The following is an 18,701-nucleotide window of genomic DNA, read 5'->3' on the forward strand; positions in this document are numbered from 1 at the left end:
AGAATATCCCCACTCCAGTATTCTTGCCTGGAAAATCCCATGGATGGAGGAGCCTAGTAGGCTGCAGTCCATGGGGTCGCTAAGAGTCGGACACGACTGAGCGACTTCACTTTTACGCATTGGAGAAGGAAATGGCAACCCACTCCAGTGTTCTTGCCTGGAGAATCCCAGGGACAGGGGAGCCTGATGGGCTGCCGTCTACGGGGTCGCACAGAGTCGGACACGACTGAAGCGACTTAGCAGCAGCAGCAACAGCAAAAGAATATATGAAATGACCAGATAATTGAAGCGGGTCCCTGTAAGCAATACACAGACTTCATGCAGGCTGGCTTGAGCAGAGAAAGTTGAACCAATCACTATCTAGACTATTATACTGGGTTGGCCAAAAAGTTTGTCTGGGTTTTTCCAAAAACCGGATGAACTTTTTGGCCAACCCAATACTAAATGGTGGAATTCTCAACTGAGACTGAGAAAAATATACCAGTCCTAACATTGCCTTATGAACAGAGTCCTGTCTTTTGACAGTTTGAACGTAAGTAAGATTCAAACCTATCTGCTGGGCAAACAATGAACACTTATTCCTGAGAAGCTGCTGGATATATTTATCTTGGGAGGGCAGCAATGTATCTTAACATCATTCTCTAATTTTACTGAGAAGTACTAGAAAGTCAACCCCAGGTACAGATCATTGACTCTATTAGAACAAATGTGAATGAGACTCACCCTTTTCTCGATTTTGACCTCAGCCCCAGGGTCTGCATAGAATTCAAAGTGTAGTGTAGTGGCACTGGGTGGGTATTTCTGTGTAAAAAGCACATGAAAGAATCAGATACTATCTTCTCCTAATCTTCCCTCAGTCTTAGCTACTTGTCCAACTCACTGTGACAGCAGAATCAGGAGTGTCATCAGCAGCTACAGTGCCTTCATTCCTTGTTTTAGCAAAGCTCAGATGTCTTATAACACAAAATCAGGACAGTGGAGCCCACAGCTCCAAAAGCTTTCATATTCCTTACTGATAACTCAAGTTATCAGTTGTTCTTTCCTTCAAGAGATCAATTTTGACTGCAGCTATTCTCAAGAGGGAAGAGAGAGGCAAGCCTGTCCCAATAATGAATAAAAATTCAAGGGTGAAGGACAAACACAAGGGTCTAGGTACTAGTTCGAGAATGGAAAAGAACATCTTATGGCAATCTTAGTTAATATCATCACCTTTTGAAATATTTTATTCAAACTATGCCTCATGGGCATACCTTTGTAATTCTTTAAATGCATTTTCCCATAACATTCTATATCATTTCTCATGATATCCAATTGCTTTTCTGCACAGGTAGATACCAAGTCAATATAAACCAGACCCTGACAACAAATGCTACTTAACTCTAGAAAAGCAACATAACAAATAAGACTGCAACAGCATGCCCATTAAAGTGTGTCTTTGAAAGAAACCAGTAGCAGTGGTTGCCTCTGGGGGTAGAGAATTATTATATACACCTTTATATTCTTAGAATTTTTAAAACATGTACTACTTTCTTTTAAAGTACACAAAATTTTCAAAGTCCCATGATATGCCAAATATCAATAAATAAAAGGGTGGATGATTTCTTAATATAAGTCAAGACCAACATTGTTAACAGACACCATACAAACCTAGTAGAGTGTATCATACTGTTTTGCTCAAGTGGCCAAGAACAAGCTTGATATACATAAGGAACCTCAGAATTAATCACCTAAACTTTAAGATGAAAAATAACTTTCTTAGAATTCCAAACTGAATACCCTTTAAGATTTACACAGCTTTAATTATTAAAACAGATAACATTCATCTCTCATATTACCTAATATTCACTAATATAAATAAAGCATACCAGCTAAGGTGGAAAAGTAATTTGTTCTATTTATAGTTTTCTGTGACCAGAAAATGAACCATTCTCCTGGGGGGGGGGGGGAGGCTTGCTAAGATAATTACACTAAATTTCATTGCATCCATTTGTCCTATACATGACAGACTAATAAAAGAAGCAGTATATGTGTTGGAAAATATAGCTGCTTCTTGACATGGATTTGTGTTATAATAATTCAATTGTGCTTTGTGGTTCTATAGCAACGTATCAGAGCAGGGGAGGATGCTTGAGTTCATAATTTAAACATGGCTTAAAGTATGAGCAGGACAGGCATGAGGGGGAAACACGGAAAGTACACAAAACATTCCAAGTTCTCAATAACCAAAATGGCAGACCTGTTCTCCAAGCAGTTATTCTTACAGTCATGCCAGACTACCCAGAGTTCTGACAGTTCCAGTGAGAGAATGCAAGGAAGTGAAATTTCTGGGATTTTTCACCACTTTCAAGATGACTCAACAAAAGCAGTTTCTTATTCAAGAGATCGTAGGATCATATACTGTGTTTCTGAGATTCTTCAGCAACTACCAGCACAATAAAGACCCAAGCACTTCTAGAAAAGGTAGCTATGTCTCAACTGATCTCAGCTTCCTCAAAATCCTGATGTGAAGTAACAACTTTAAATGCCATATATTAACTGTAAAGTAAGGCTCAAAAAGAGATCACACAAGTTGTCAAAAGATACTCAAATGTCAGTTACTTACCATCATATGCAAGTCTCTGCAACATTCTGCTAGTCCAAAGCCATTCTCCTTACCACCCCAGCTCTTGGAAAAGGAAAAAAGACAGTATTAAAACAGTGGCTCACAGGATAAAGCATCTGCTTGCAATGCAGGAGACCTGGGTTTGATCCCTGGGTTGGGAAGATCCCCTGGAGAAGGAAATGGCAACCCACTCCAGTATTCTTGCCTGGAGAATCCCATGGACAGAGGAGCCTGGTGGGCTACAGTCCACGGGGTCGCAAAGAGTCGGACATGACTGAGTGACTTCACTTTCACTTAAGGTAGCTTTGTGTATAAAGTATTTAAAGAGTATGTGGCTGCTTGGAACACAGCATTGAAAAGACATCCAACATTATAATCAAACAAAAAGAGGGAGCAAATAGAAGCAAGAACTTAAGTAAGACTCAAGGTAAGATGGTCTGCCTAAAGGTGATTTCTCCAAAGAGATCAATTTCATGGTTCTTTGAGGATGCAACTGGGAAGAATATAAGCAGCTCTTGCAAGTAAATGCATTTGATATGCCTGCAGTCATGCTTGCTGAAAGGTCAGTCTTGACCCATTGGATCTTAAGTACTGTACCATCCTTTCCATGCTCAGCCTGATCACCTCTCTCATAGGGTGAAACCACATGCTCTTCAGTTCCTGACTTTTTGACATGAGCCAAAGTGCAAAGTAGAAGATCCTCCATTCTTAATATTATTGTACTCTGCCATTACGTCTAAAAAGTTCATCAACAAGTACTAGCCCCTAAGTAATGGGGGAGAATGGCTCAACTGTACAATATTATTGAGTACCAAACAGAAAAAAAAAAAAAAACCCAGCCATACAATTTTGCATAAAAATTAGCCTACATTTTTCAACAGCATTTGAGATATCTATCATTTTTGCCTAATTCGAAATTCTCCCAGGGGTGCGGGTGGGCATTTGTTGAAAACATTGAAGACTAAGTAGATACAGCTGGGGTAATTAATAGACAAATGGAAAAGCTTGGAAAGAAAGGCTGAGGACTGTGATGTTTTGGGGAATATGGGCTTTGAAAACTCCCACACACTCCTGAAAATCTAGAAGGCCACATGTGTGCCCAGGGTTGGGCACATTCTTGGAAAAGACCTGAAAAAGCACTGAGTTCCCATATCTCTAGCTGACATGAGGCTCTATGCAAGGGAAGGCTAAGCCAGAGTTGTAAACTTTCTGGTTCAGTTCATTTCAGTTGCTCAGTCGTGTCCGACTCTGCGATCCGACGGACTGCAGCACGCCAGGCTTCCCTGTCCATCACCAACTCCCGGAGTTCACTCAAACTCATGTCCATTGAGCCAGTGATGCCATCCAACCATCTCGTCCTCTGTCGTCCCCTTCTCCTCCCACCTTCAATCTGTCCCAGCATCGGGGTCTTTTCCAATGAGGTAGTTCTTTGCATCATATTGGAGCTTCAGCTTCAAGATCAGTCCTTCCAATGAACACCCAGGAATGATCTGCTTTAGGATGGACTGGTTGGACCTCCTTGCAGTCCAAGGGACCCTCAAGAGTGTTCTCCAACACCACAGTTCAAAAGCATCAATTCTTCGGCGCTCAGCTTTCTTTATAGTCAAATTCTCACATCCATACATGACCACTGAAAAAACCATAGCCTTGACTAGATGGATCTTTGTTGACAAAGTAATGTCTCTGCTTTTTAATATGCTGTCTAGGTTGGGCGTAACTTTCCTTCTTTTAATTGAAGGCTGCACTCACCATCTGCAGTGACTTTGGAGCCCAGAAAAATAAACTCTGACACTGTTTCCACTGTTTCCCCATCTATTTGCCATGAAGTGATGGGACTGGATGCCATGATCTTAGTTTTCTGAATGTTGAACTTTAAGCCAACTTTTTCACTCTCATCAAGAGGCTCTTTAGTTCTTCTTCACTTTCTGCCATAAGGGTGGTGTCATCTGCATATCCAAGGTTATTGATATTTCTCCTAGCAATATTGATTCCAGCTTATGCTTCATCCAGCCCAGCATTTCTCATTATGTACTTGGCATATAAGTTAAATAAGCCAGGTGACAATATACAGCCTTGATATACTCCTTCCCAATTTGGAACCAGTTTGTTGTTCCATGTCCAGTTCTAACTGTTGCTTCCTCACCTGCACACAGATTTCTCAAGAGGCAGGTCAGGTGGTCTGGTATTCCCATCTCTTTCAGAATTTTCCACAGTTTGTTTTGGTCCACACAGTCAAAGGCTTTGGCATAGTCAATAAAGCAGAAACAGATGTTTTCTTGGAACTCTCTTGCCTTTTCAATGATCCAATGGATGTTGGCAAATTTGATCTCTGGTTCCTCTGCCTTTTCTAAATCTAGCTTGAACATCTGGAAGTTCACGGTGCATGTACTGGTGAAGCCTGGCTTGGAGAATTTTGAGCATTACTTTACTAGCGTGTGAGGTGAGTGCAATTGTGTAGTAGTTTGAGCATTCTTTGGCATTGCCTTTCTTTGAGATTAGAATGAAAACTGCCCTTTTCCAGTCCTGTGGCCACTGCTGAGTTTTCCAAGTTTGCTGGCATATTGAGTGTAGCACTTTAATACAGCATCTCTTTTTAGGATTTGAAAGAGCTCAACTGGAATTCCATCACCTCCACTAGCTTTGTTCATAATGATGCTTCCTAAGCCCACTTGACTTTGCCTTCCAGGATGTCTGGCTCTAGGTGAGTGATCACACCATCGTGGTTACCTGTGTCATTAAGATCTTTTTTATATAATTCTTCTGTGTATTCTGGTCACCTCTTCTTAATATCTTCTGCTTCAGTTAGGTCCATATCATTTCTGTCCTTTATTGTGCCCATCTTTGCATGAAATGTTCCCTCGGTATCTCTAATTTTCTTGAAGAGAAATCTTTCCCATTCTATTGTTTTCCTCTATTTCTTTGCACTGATCACTGAGGGAGGCTTTCTTATCTCTCCTTGCTATTCTTTGGAACTCTGCATTCAAATGGTTGTATCTTTCCTTTTCTCCTTTGCCTTTAGCTTCTCTTTTCAGCTATTTGTAAGGCCTCCTCAGACAACCATTTTGCCTTTCTGCATTTCTTTTTCTTGGGGATGGTCTTGATCACTGCCTCCTGTACAATATCACAAAACTCCATTCATAGTTTTTCAGGCACTCTATCAGATCTAATCCCTTGAATCTATTTGTCACTTCCACTGTATAATCATCAGGGATTTGATTTAGCTCATACCTGAATGGTGTAGAGGTTTTCCCTACTTTCTTCAATTTAAGTCTGAATTTGGCAATAAGGAGTGCATGATCTGACCCACAGTCAGCTCTGGGTCTTGTTTTCGCTGATTGTATAGAGCTTCTCCATCTTTGGCTGCAAAGAATATAATCAATCTGATTTCAGTATTGATCATCTGGTGATATCCATGTGTAGAGTCTTCTCTTGTGTTGTTGGAAGAGGGTGTTTGCTATGACCAGTGTGTTCTCTTGGCAAAACTGTTAGTCTCTGCCCTGCTTCATTTTGTACTCTAAGACCAAATTTGCTTGTTACTCTAGGGATCTCTTAACTTCCTACTTTTGCATTCCAGTCCCCTATAATGAAAATGACATCTTTTTGGGGTGTTAGTTCTAGAAGGTCTTGTAGGTCTTCATAGAACTGTTCAACTGCAGCTTCTTCAGCATTACTGTTTGGGGTATAAACTTGGATTACTGTGGTATTGAATGGTCTGCCTTGGAAATGACCAGAGATCATTCTGCCATTTTTGAGACTGCATCCAAGTGCTGCATTTCATACTCTTTTGTTGACTATGAGGGCAACTCCATTTCTTCTAAGGGATTCTTAACTTTCTGGGTTAGTATTGAAGATAGTGAGCATTGACATAGAAGATACCAATATGTACACAGAACTCACCAGCAAAGACAGAGATAATTCAGTTCCAAGAATAAAGCAAATCACTAGCTGACCATTAAGGTAACAGAGACTTCAATGACCACATAAGACAAAATTCAGAAACCAGTTCAGAAAAGTCTAAATAAAAAACAAATCTTAACAACAAACCCCGGGGAAGGGGAAGGGTGAGAGTCTGATTTCCAGAGTTGCTATGTTATAATATTCAAAATGTCCACTGTAGCAACATAAGGAGTGGCCTCAGCAAGGTAGCGGAATAAGATGTCTCTCACTGTGCTCCATCCCTCACCCCCGCAATAACTTGGCACCCATTCATAGAGAAAAGTACCTTTATGGGAGCTGTGGAATCCAACCCCACATGCAAAGGGACCTGGGAGAAGTCTCACCCGCCAGTTTGTTGGATAACAGGACCCAAGCTGTGGACCCTGCAGTGGTCTGTGAATCGGTTGCAGCCACTCTCAGCAGGTGTTTGAGAGCTCCAGGAAAACACTATCTTAAACAATCACCCATGAATGATAAAAGTTAAAGGACAAGAGTTTTTTAAAAAACATAATTAAAAAAAGTTTTTAATTCTAAAATAATTTGTTAATGAATACACAATATAAAAAGAGGTAAACTGTGACATCAAAATCATAAAATCAAAGGGGAGTAAAAGTGTTAAGTTTTTCATATGCAATCAAAGTTAAGTTGCTATTATATCTATGTTTTATGTAAGATTCATGGTAACCACAAAGCAAAACTTAGATAAACAAAAGAGGAATAGAAGGGAACTGAAGAATACGAAAAACCATTATTGACAAAGACAGCAAAAGAAAGGAGCAAGGGAAACACAAAACAATCAAAAAAGAACTAATAAGATGGCATAACTATGTCCCTACCTATTATTAATAATAATTACTCCAAATGTAGATGAATTCATTTTTCCCATCAAAAGGCATAAAGTAGTTGGGTGGGAAAAAAAAACAAGACCCAACTACATGCTACCTACAAGAAACTCACTTTAGCTTTAAAGACACACATAGGCTCAAAGTGCAGGGAAAGAAAGTTATTTTACAGAAGTGGAAACCAAAAGAGCAGGGATAGCTACCCATATCCTACAAAATAGGCTTTGACTCAAAACCTGTAATGGGAAACAATTAAGGTCACTACAAAATGATAAAGGGGTCAATTCAAAGAAGATAAGTAAATGCTAACAGATAAGAGGGCTTGCCACGTGGCTCAGTGGGTAAAGAATCCACCTACTATGCAGGAGATGCAAGTTTGATCCTTGGGTTGGGAAGAACCCCTGTATCAGTTAGAACCCACTCCAGTATTCTTGTAAAATCCCACAGGCAAAGGAGACTGGCAGGCTACAGTCCACAGGGTCACAAAGAGTTGGGCATGACTAAAGTGACTGAGCACACATACAATAGATATGAAGGGAGATATGAGATGGTTAGATGGCATCACTGATTCAATGTACATGAAACTGAGCAAACTCCAGGAGACAGTGAAGGACAGGGTAGCCTGGCATGCTGTAGCTCATGGCGTTGCAAAGAGTCAGACATGACTTAGCGACTGAACAACAAATGAAGGGAGAAAGAGATAACAATACAATAATAGCAGGAGATGTCAGCATCTCACTTTCAACAACGGATAAACTGTATTGAGAGAAAAATCAAGAAGGAAACATTGGATTTGAACTATACTTAACTCCTTCAAAAATAAGCTGGAATTCCCTGGTGGCTCAGATGGTAAAGCATCTGCCTGTAATGCAGAAGACCTGGGTTCGATCCCTGGGTCAGGAAGATCCCCTGGAGAAGTTCCATGGATGGAAGAGCCTGGTGGGCTACAGTCCATGGGGTCGCAAAAAGTCAGACATGACTGAATGACTTCACTTACTTACTTAGACCAATGGACCTTGTAGGCATATGTATAACATTTTATTCAACAGCAGAATACACTCTTCTCAAACCCACATGGAACATTCTCCTGGAGAGGTTATATGATAGGTCACAAAACAAGTCTTAGCAAATTTAAGACTGAAACCATACCAAATATTTTTATAGACCCTAACAGTATGAAATTGGAAATCAGTTACAGAAAGAAAACTGGAAACATTCACAAAAATCTGGAAATTAAACAATACACTCCTGAACAACCAAAGGGTCAAAGGAAGAAATCAAAAGGGAAATTAAAAATATCTTGAGAAAAACAGAAACACAAAATATCACAATGAATAGGATGCACCAAAAGCACTTCAAGAGGGAAGTTTATAGGAAATAAATGCCTACATTAAGAAATAAGAAATATCTCAAACAACCTAATTTTATACCTCAACTTGAAAAAGAAGAATGAACTAAGTCCAGAGTTAGTAGAAGAAAGGAACAAAGATCAGAGAAGACATAAATGAAATAGAGACTAGGAAAACCACAGAAAAGATTAATGAAAGAACTTTAAAAAACTACTCAACAAAATAGTTTCAAAACTTTAGCTAGACTGAAAAAAAAAAGGCTGAAGACTCAAATAAATAAAATCAGAAACAAAAGAAGAGACATTACAACTGATACCACAGATACAAACTACCAGGAAATCAAATTTAACAGCACATTAAAAGTTCAATATTCTTTCATAATAAAAACCCAAAAATGGGGTATAGTGAGAACATACCTAAACACGATAAAGGGCACATATGACAAGCCCACAGTTAACAGTATACTCAATGATGAAAGGTTGAAACTTTTCCTTCTAAGATCAGGAACAAGACAAGGTGTCCATTCTAACCACTCACAGTAGTGGAACACAGTACTGGAAATTTAGCACAATATTGTAAATTCTAGCCAGAGCAATTAAGCAAGAAAAAAAAGAATACCATTCAAAAAGGAAGAAGTAAAGCTGTTTTCACTTGCAAATGATATACAGAAAATCCCCAAGGGGCCACCCAAAAACTTAAAATTAATAAATTCAGTAAAGTTGCAGGATACAAAATTAACATATAGAAATCAGTTATATTTCCATACACTATCTGAAAAAGAAATAGAACAATCCCATTTACAATACCATAAGAAAGTAAAATACTTAGAAATAAATTTTACCAAGGAGGTAAAATCTGTACACTGAAAACTACAAAACACCGATGAAAGGGATTAAAGAAGAGACAAATATCCCATGTTCATGGACTAGAAAAATTAGTATTGTCAAAATGTCCGTAGTACTGAGAGTAATCTATAAATTTTAAGTACTTTCAAAATTCCAATGACAATTTCCCTAGAAACAGGAAAAACAATCCTCAAATTTATATGGAACACAGAAGACCCCAAATAACTAAAGCAATCCTGAGACAGAACAAAGCTAGATATTGTACTTCCTGATTTCAAATACCATTACAAAGCTATAGTAATCAACAGTATGGTATTAGCCTAAAAAACACACAAAGCCCAATGGAACATAATCAAGAACAGAGAAATAAATCCTCACACACACAGTCAAATAATATTTCAAAGGGAGCCAATAATCAATGGGAAAGTATAGTCTCTTCAAAAAATGGTGCTGAGAAAACTAACATACAAGAAAAAAACTAACATACAGGAAAAAAAAAATGAAGTTGGACCCCTATCTTATACCACTCAAAAAATTAACCTGAAATGAATTAAAGACTTTAGCATAAGACCTGAAACCATAAAGTTCCTAAAAGAAAACATGAGTAAAAGCACCCTGACACTGGTTTTGGTGACAGTTTTTTGGACATGACACCAAAAGCAACAAAGGCAAAAATAAAGGAGACTGAATCAAACTAAAACATTTTAGCATAGCAAAAGAAATAATCAAAATGAATAGATAATCTGCACAACAGGAGAAAATATTTGCAGACCATTTTATCTGAAAAGAAATTACTATCCAAAGTATAAAAAACTCATACAATTGAGTAACAGTAACAAAAACCAACCATCTGATCTTAAAATGGGCAGAGTTGCCTCTGTCTTCACATGGACTTCTCCTTGTGTGTCTGCGTTTCCTTCTCTTTTGTCTCTTAGAAGGATGCTTGTTATTGGATTTAAGTTCACTCAGATAATCCAGGATGATTTTAAGATTCTTAATTACATCTGCAAAGACTCTTCTTTCATAGTCAGAGGTTCTGGGGTTTTAGGGCATGGGCGTATCATTTTGGGGACTACCATTAAATTCCCTACACTCCCTCACTTCCTTCCCTGAACTCAGATCCTGGATCTTGACAAAGACTCTCGCTTTGACCCAAATTTGCTCAGGCTCCTGTGAGCAATTTTCTCAGCGAGTCCTCAAATTTGGGCTTTTCTGGGTCCTTCCCTGTAGAATCTAGTTTCAGCCAGAAACCAGTTAAGTCAGGGGAACCAGAATCTCCCCTACCCCTGATATTTCCTCTTAATAATTTTCCACCCACTGTCCCCACCCCAACCCTGCTCCTTGGCTGCAAATACCCATCCTGGATTCAGAATTGAGCCCACTTCTATACCGTGGTCTCTTTTCCTCTATTGTAATAGTTGTTTTAAAAAATAAAATTTATCTTCATCCCTTTAAAAAATAAGTAAATAAAATGGACACAGGAATTAAACAGATGTTTTTTCCAAAGACAATAGACAAATGGCCAGCAGTTACATGAAATGGTGCTAAATATCACTAGTCATCAGGGAAATGCAAATTATAACCACAGTGATATATCGCTTCACACCTCAGAGACTGGCTATTTTCACGAAGACAAGAGATAACAAGTACTGGCAAGTATTTGGAGAAAAGAGGATGCTTGTGCACTGTTGGTGGGAATATAAATTGGTATAGGCTCTATCTATCCATCCATCTATCTATCTAGCAGTCCATGTCATCACAGAGACTGGAAACGACTTAGCCACTGAACAACTACAACAACTAACCTCTACAGAAAACAGTACAGCAGTTCCTCAAAAAATTAAAAACAGAACTATTATGATCCAGCAATTCTAGTTCTGGCTCTATCCAAAGGAAAGGAAATCAGGAAAAAGAGATATCTTCACTCCAATTTTTATTGCACAATTGTTCACACTAGCTAAGGTATGGAAACTATATATGTGCCCATCTATGGATGAATGGATAAAGATGTGCCATATGTGTGTACAAAAATATGTGTGTGTGTAAAATACATGTATGTAAAAAATATATACACACACACACACACACAAAATGAGAACACCTCATTTCTCAGCCATGAGAAACAAGGAAATCTCACCTTTTAAGACAAACATGGATGGACCTTGAGGGCATTCTAATAAGTGAAGTAAATCAGAGACAGACAGCTACTGTATGGTATCACTTATACATGGAATCTACAAAAGCTGACCACAAAGAGCTTAGAATGGTGGTTGCTAGGGACTGGGGGAAAAGGGGAGATGTTGGTCAAATTGGACAAACTTCCAATTATATAATGAAAAACATCAGGGGATCTAACCTATAGCATAGTGATTATAGGTAACAATACTGTACTATATACTTTAAAGTTGCTAAAAGAATAAATCTTAAATGTGCTCACTACAAAAAAGGAAATGGCAATTATGTGAGGGGATGGAGATGTTAATAAATCCTACTGTGGGAATCACTTTGCAATATACAAGTGTAACAAATCATCATGTTGTATACCTTAAAGTTACACAATACTTTATTTCAATCATTGGGTTATCCAAAAAGTTCATTTGGGTTTATATATCCCCACAAAACTGGAAAAAATTAGTAGAATTAATTCCTGAAGAAGTTTAGTCATTGGATTTAGGCAAAGACTTTAAATCATCTATTTTAAATATTCTTAAAGAGCTAAACCAAATCCTACACAAAGAACCAAAGGAAACCATGAGAATGATGTCTCATCAAATAAAGACCGCCAATTAGAAGTTGTTTTAAAAAAAGGAAGTAAACAGAAATTCTGTAGCTAAAGCACAGTAACAAATGAAAAATTCACTGAAGTGGTTCAACAGCAGATTTAAGCAAGGAGAATGAATAAATGAACTTAAAAATATATAATGTTAGATGGTAATATGTGCTACAGAGAAAATGAAGCAAACTGTAATAGAGAATATGGAAGGTGTTCTGATTTTAAAACAGGATGGTAGGAAGACTTCACTGAGATGGTGGTTTTTAAGACTTAAAAGAAGATGAGGGAGCAAGACACAGAGACAGTTGGGGACATAGCTGCACAGAGGCCTTGGAGCAAGAATGTGCCTGGCACTGTCTAGGAAAGCAAGGGTGCCAGGTATCTGAAATGGATTGAGTACTGGGGAAAGACATGTGAAAGGTGGTCATATGTTTGATTTTGTACACATTACAATTGATATCCAGTAGAGATGTTTAGAAGGCAGTAAATATACAAGTTAGAGGTTCAAAGAAATCACGTAATTTTGGGGAAGTTAATGGTCCTTAAAACCATGAAACTGGGTAAGATCACATAGGCAGAATATAGATGGATAAGAGACAGAATCTGGGGTGAAGCACTAAGCCACTCCAACACTTGGAGGCAGCAAAAGAGGGCACCAATGGAGGACCACGAGAGTGGCTTGGAAACTAAGACTGTTGTCCAATCTTTAAAAATCTTAACACTGTGGGAAAATATTCACCATAGGTTACATATTGGGAAAAGCAGCACATGAAACACAATGTTACTTTTATTATCTACATGGTGAGAGCTGAGGATTACTGTTATTTTCTTCTTTATAATTTTCTTTTGAGTTCTTAATTGTCAACACTGAACATGTATTATTAGTTTGATGCAAATGTAATTGCGGTCTCTGCATTGCTAAAATCTGCTGTTTGATATCAGAATACATTCTAAAATAAATGTTATGTTATACATCATTTTAATGTGCTTTTCTAGCTTTATACTTTTTTTGCTAATGATTTATTTCCTGCTGTTTATTTTATATTTATTTTGGACTACAGAAATGATTTTAGACAAAAAGCAGATTTGAGTGATTTTCTTATTTGCATTCAAAATGAGTTGTAAGGCGGCAGAAACAACTCTCAACACTGACAATGCATTTGGCCCAGGAACTGCTAGGGAACGTACAGTGTAGTGGTGGTTCAAGAAGTTCTGCAAAGAGGACAAGAGCCTTGAAGATTAGGATTGCAGTGGACAGCCATTGGAAGTTGACAACAACCGACTGAGAGCAATCATTGAAATTGATCCTCTTACAACTACACGAGAAGCTGACAAAGAAAACACTGACCATTCGACGGTCATTCAGCATTTGAAGCAAACTGGAGAGGTGACAAAACTCACTAAGTGGGTGCCTCATGAGCTGAACAAAAATTAAAAAAAACAAAACAAAACAAAACATTGTTTTTTGGATGAAAAAAAAAAACACACATTTTTTGGATGTTTATGCCACAGGAATAAACAAACTTATTTCTTGTTGGCAAAAATATGTTGATTGTAATAGTTCCCATTTTGATTAACAAAGATGTGTTTGAGACTAGTTATAATGATTTAAAATTCACGGTCTCAAACAACAATTACTTTTGCGCCAATCTCATTTGAAAAGACCCTGATGCTGGGAAAGATTGAGGGCAGGAGGAGAAGGGGATGACAGAGGATGAGATGGTTGGATGGCATCAACGACTCAATGGACATGGGTTTGGGTGAACTCCAGGAGTTGGTGATGGACAGGGAGGCCTGGCGTGCTGCGGTTCATGGGGTCACAAAGAGTCGGACACGACTGAGCGACTGAGCTGAACTGAATACTTTTGTAAAAATTCTGACAAATTTATTTGAAAATAAATATTGGAAGGTGGAAAAAAAATCAATGAGCTTGAAGATAGGTCTATTGAGATTATCCAGTCTGAAGAGCAGACAGAAAAAAGTAAATGAAGGTTAAGAGTTCTGTGGGACTTCATCAAGTATACCAACATAAACAAAATGGGAGTCCAAGGAGAAGAGAGAAAGGCAAAGAGATTATTTAAAGAAATAATAGCCAAAACATCTCAAATTTGACAATAGGCATGAATCTACAAACCCAAGAAGCTCAATGAATTTCAATAGGATAAAAATACACAAATTCACAAAAAGACATAATCAAAATTTCAAAGACCAAGACAGAATAATCTTGAAGGCAGCAAGCAAGATGTGATTTGTGATATACAAGGGATCCTCACAGCTGATTTCTCATCAGAAACCACAGGGGCCAGAATGAAGTGGGAAAACACATTCAAAGTGCTGAAAGAAAGTAACTGCTAATTAGAATTCTATATCTTACACAGTTAATATTTCCTCAGATAAAAGCTGACAGATTGTTGCTAGTAGACCTGCCTATAAGAAATGCTGAAAGAGCAGATATGAAAGGATATGCCATAGTAACCTGACTCCATATGAAGAAATTAAGAACACCACTAAATTAATTTCACAGGTAAGTATAAAATGCATAATTATTTTTGGTTTGTAATTCCTTTTTGTTCTGTGTGTTTTATAACTATAAAAAAGTAAATTCTACATCTATGTTGATAGACACATAATATATAAAGATGTAATCTGTAACAACAACATAAAGTGAGAGGAAAGTACTATACAATTATGTAAAGTTTAAAAATAAAATAAAATTAAATAAATAAATAAATAAATAAAAAAAAGAAAGTACTATACAGGAGGAAACTTTTTCTCTACTCTCAAAACTAAGTTGGTACTAATTTGAACAATTCATTAATGAAGATGTTAGTTGTAATACACAGGGAATACATAAATAACTAGACAAAAGATAAGACAAAGAAATATAAGACTTGAACATTAAATCAACTAGACCTAACAGATACACACACACACACACACACACATATATATATGGAACAATCTGCCTAACAAACAGCAGAATATACATTCTTCTGAAGTACAAATAATTATAGTCTCTCACACAGACCATAGGTTAGGCCACAATACAAACTAAGAAACTTAAAAAAAATAAAATAAAATCATACAAAGTATCATATCCAGTGACAATGGAAAGAAATTAGAAATCTGTAACAGAAGGAAATCTGGAAAATTCACAAACACATGGAAACTAAACAATATACTCTTAAGAAACAATGGGTAAAAGAAGAAATCAAAAGGGAAACTAGAATATTCCTTGAGATTAATGAAAATGAAAACATTTCATATCAAAACTCATGGGCTATACCTTATGTGATAAAGCAGTATACAGAGGGAAATTTACAGTTGTTCATTGCCACCATTTATTGATAAGAAAGAAAAATTTCAAATCAGTATCCTAACAGTCCAGCAAACTAAACCCAAAACAAACAGAAAGAAGGAAATAGTAAAACTGGAGCAGAGATAAATGAAACAAAATAGAAAAACAGAATCAGTTAAAGCAAATTTGGACTTTGTTCTTGCTCTCTCATCTTATTCTTCATCTTCCCAACATTTGATCACTTCATGTCTCTGTGTCTCATTTTGTAATTCTTGCAATATTTCAAACTTTTTCATCATTACATTTGTTATGATGATCTATGATCAGTGATAGTTGCTATTACAACTGTCAGTTTTGGGGTGCCATCAATCACACCCTTGCAAGATGGAAAATTTAATGGAAAAAAATGTGTGTTCTGACTGGCACCTCTATCCCTCTCCTCAGGCTTCTCTATTCCCTGAGATGCAACAATATCGTAATTAGGCCAATCAGAAAACCTACAATGGCCTCTAAGTATTCAAGTAAAAGGAACAGTTCCACGTCTCACTTTATATCAAAAGCCAGAAATGGTTAAACTTAGTAATTCTTACACGTTACATCTATTTCTGGAAACTTTCCACTATTGTTACTACACAACTTTAACTCTTTCAGTTCATTCAGTTGCTCAGTCGTGTCCGACTCTTTGCAACCCCATGAATTGCAGCACACCAGGCCTCCCTGTCCATCACCAACTCTCGGACTTCACTCAGACTCACGTCCATCCAGTCAGTGATGCCATCCAGCCATCTCATCCTCTCTCGTCCCCTTCTCCTCCTGCCCCCAATCCCTCCCAGCATCAGAGTCTTTTCCAATGAGTTAACTCTTCACATGAGGTGGCCAAAGTACTGGAGTTTCAGCTTTAGCATCATTCCTTCCAAAGAAATCCCAGGGCTGATCTCCTTCAGAATGGACTGGTTGGATCTCCTTGCAGTCCAAGGGACTCTCAAGAGTCTTCTCCAACACTACAGTTCAAAAGCATCAATTCTTCGGTGCTCAGCTTTCTTCACAGTCCAACTCTCACATCCATACATGACCACTGGAAAAACCATAGCCTTGACTAGACGGAACTTTGTTGGCAAAGAATGTCTCTGCTTTTCAATGCTATCTAGGTTGGTCATAACTTTCCTTCCAAGGAGTAAGCATCTTTTAATTTCATGGCTGTAATCACCATCTGCAGTGATTTTGGAGCCCCCCAAAAATAAAGTCTGACACTGTTTCCACTGTTTCCGCATCTACTTCCCATGAAGTGATGGGACCAGATGCTATGATCTTAGTTTTCTGAATGTTGAGCTTTAAGCCAACTTTTTCACTCTCCTCTTTCACTCTCATCAAGAGGCTTTTTAGTTCCTCTTCACTTTCTGCCATAAGGGTGGTGTCATCTGCATATCTGAGGTTATTGATATTTCTCCTGGCAATCTTGATTCCAGCTTGTGCTTCTTCCAGCCCAGCATTTCTCATGACGTACTCTGCATAGAAGTTAAATAAGCAGGGTGACAATATACAGCCTTGACGTCCTCCTTTTCCTATTTGGAACCAGTCTGTTGTTCCATGGCCAGTTCTAACTGTTGCTTCCTCACCTACATACAGGTTTCTCAAGATGCAGGTCAGGTGGTCTGGTATTCCCACCTCTTTGAGAATTTTCCACAGTTTATTGTGATCCACACAGTCAATGCTTTGGCATATTCAATAAAGCAGAAATAGATGTTTTTCGGGAACTCTCTTGCTTTTTCGATGATGCAGCGGATGTTGGCAATTTGATCTCTGGTTCCTCTGCCTTTTCTAAAACCAGCTTGAACATCTGGAAGTTCACGGTTCACGAACTGCTGAAGCCTGGCTTGGAGAATTTTGAGCATTACTTTACTAGCGTGTGAAATGAGTGCAATTGTGCAGTAGTTTGAGCATTCTTTGGCATTGCCTCTCTTTGGGATTGGAATGAAAACTAACCTTTTCCAGTCCTGTGGCCAGCGCTGAATTTTCCAAATTTGCTGGCATGTTGAATGCAGCACTTTCACAGCATCATCTTTCAGGATTTGAAATAGCTCACCTGGAATCCCATCACCTCCACTAGCTTTGTTTGTAGTGATGCTTTCTAAGGCCCACTTGACTTCATATTCCAGGATGTCTGGCTCTAGGTGAGTGATCACACCATCATGATTATCTTGGTCGTGAAGATCTTTTTTCCACAGTTCTGTGTATTCCTGCCACCTCTTCTTAATATCTACTGCTTCTGTTAGGTCCATACCATTTCTGTCCTTTATCGAGCCCATTTTTTCATGTAATGTTCTTTTGGTATCTCTAATGTTCTTGAAGAGATCTCTAGTCTTTCCCATTCTATTGTTTTCCTCTATTTCTTTGCATTGATCACCAAGGAAGGCTTTCTTATCTCTTCTTGCTATTCTTTGGAACTCTGCATTCAGACGCTTATATCTTTCCTTTTCTCCTTTGCTTTTCACTTCTCTTCTTTTCACAGCTATTTGTAAGGCCTGCCCAGACAGCCATTTTGCTTTTTTGCATTTCTTTTCCATGGCGATGGTCTTGATCCCTGTCTCCTGTACAATGTCACGAACCTCAGTCCATAGTTCATCAGGCATTCTATCTATCAGATCTAGGCCCTTAAATCTATTTCTCACTTCTACTGTATAATCATAAGAGATTTGATTTAGGTCATACCTGAATGGTCTAGTGGTTTTCCCTACTTTCTTCAATTTAAGTATGAATTTGGCAATAAGGAGTTCATGATCTGAGCCACAGTCAGCTCCCGGTCTTGTTTTTGTTGACGGTATAGAGCTTCTCCATCTTTGGCGGCAAAGAATATAATCAGTCTGATTTCAGTATTGACCATCTGGTGATGTCCATGTGTAGAGTCTTCTCTTATGCTGTTGGAAGAGGGTGTTTGCTATGACCAGTGCGTTCTCTTGGCAAAACTCTGTTAGCCTTTGCCCTGCCTCATTGCGTACTCCAAGGCCAAATTTGCCTGTTACTCCAGGTGTTTCTTGACTTCCTACTTTTGCATTCCA

General features: G+C 38.2%; 1 protein-coding gene and 1 non-coding gene across 19 annotated transcripts in view; one reads left to right on the forward strand and one right to left on the reverse strand.

The window, feature by feature from the left end:
- HUWE1 (HECT, UBA and WWE domain containing E3 ubiquitin protein ligase 1) overlaps positions 1-18,701 on the reverse strand; it is a 157,029-nt gene that overhangs the window by 88,126 nt on the left and 50,202 nt on the right. For all 18 annotated transcript variants that reach the window (XM_061410226.1, XM_061410215.1, XM_061410228.1 and 15 more), the window contains 2 exons: positions 2,603-2,665; positions 724-801 (listed from right to left, as the gene is read on the reverse strand). In XM_061410226.1, coding sequence (XP_061266210.1) covers positions 724-801; positions 2,603-2,665 — 141 coding nt within the window. The remainder of the gene's footprint in view (positions 1-723; positions 802-2,602; positions 2,666-18,701) is intronic.
- On the forward strand, positions 8,212-8,284 carry TRNAY-GUA (transfer RNA tyrosine (anticodon GUA)). The gene has a single exon. It is a non-coding gene; the product is annotated as a tRNA-Tyr (tRNA).

The sequence above is a fragment of the Bos javanicus genome, chromosome X, assembly GCF_032452875.1.
Source record: "Bos javanicus breed banteng chromosome X, ARS-OSU_banteng_1.0, whole genome shotgun sequence".
NCBI classification, from domain to species: domain Eukaryota; kingdom Metazoa; phylum Chordata; class Mammalia; order Artiodactyla; family Bovidae; genus Bos; species Bos javanicus.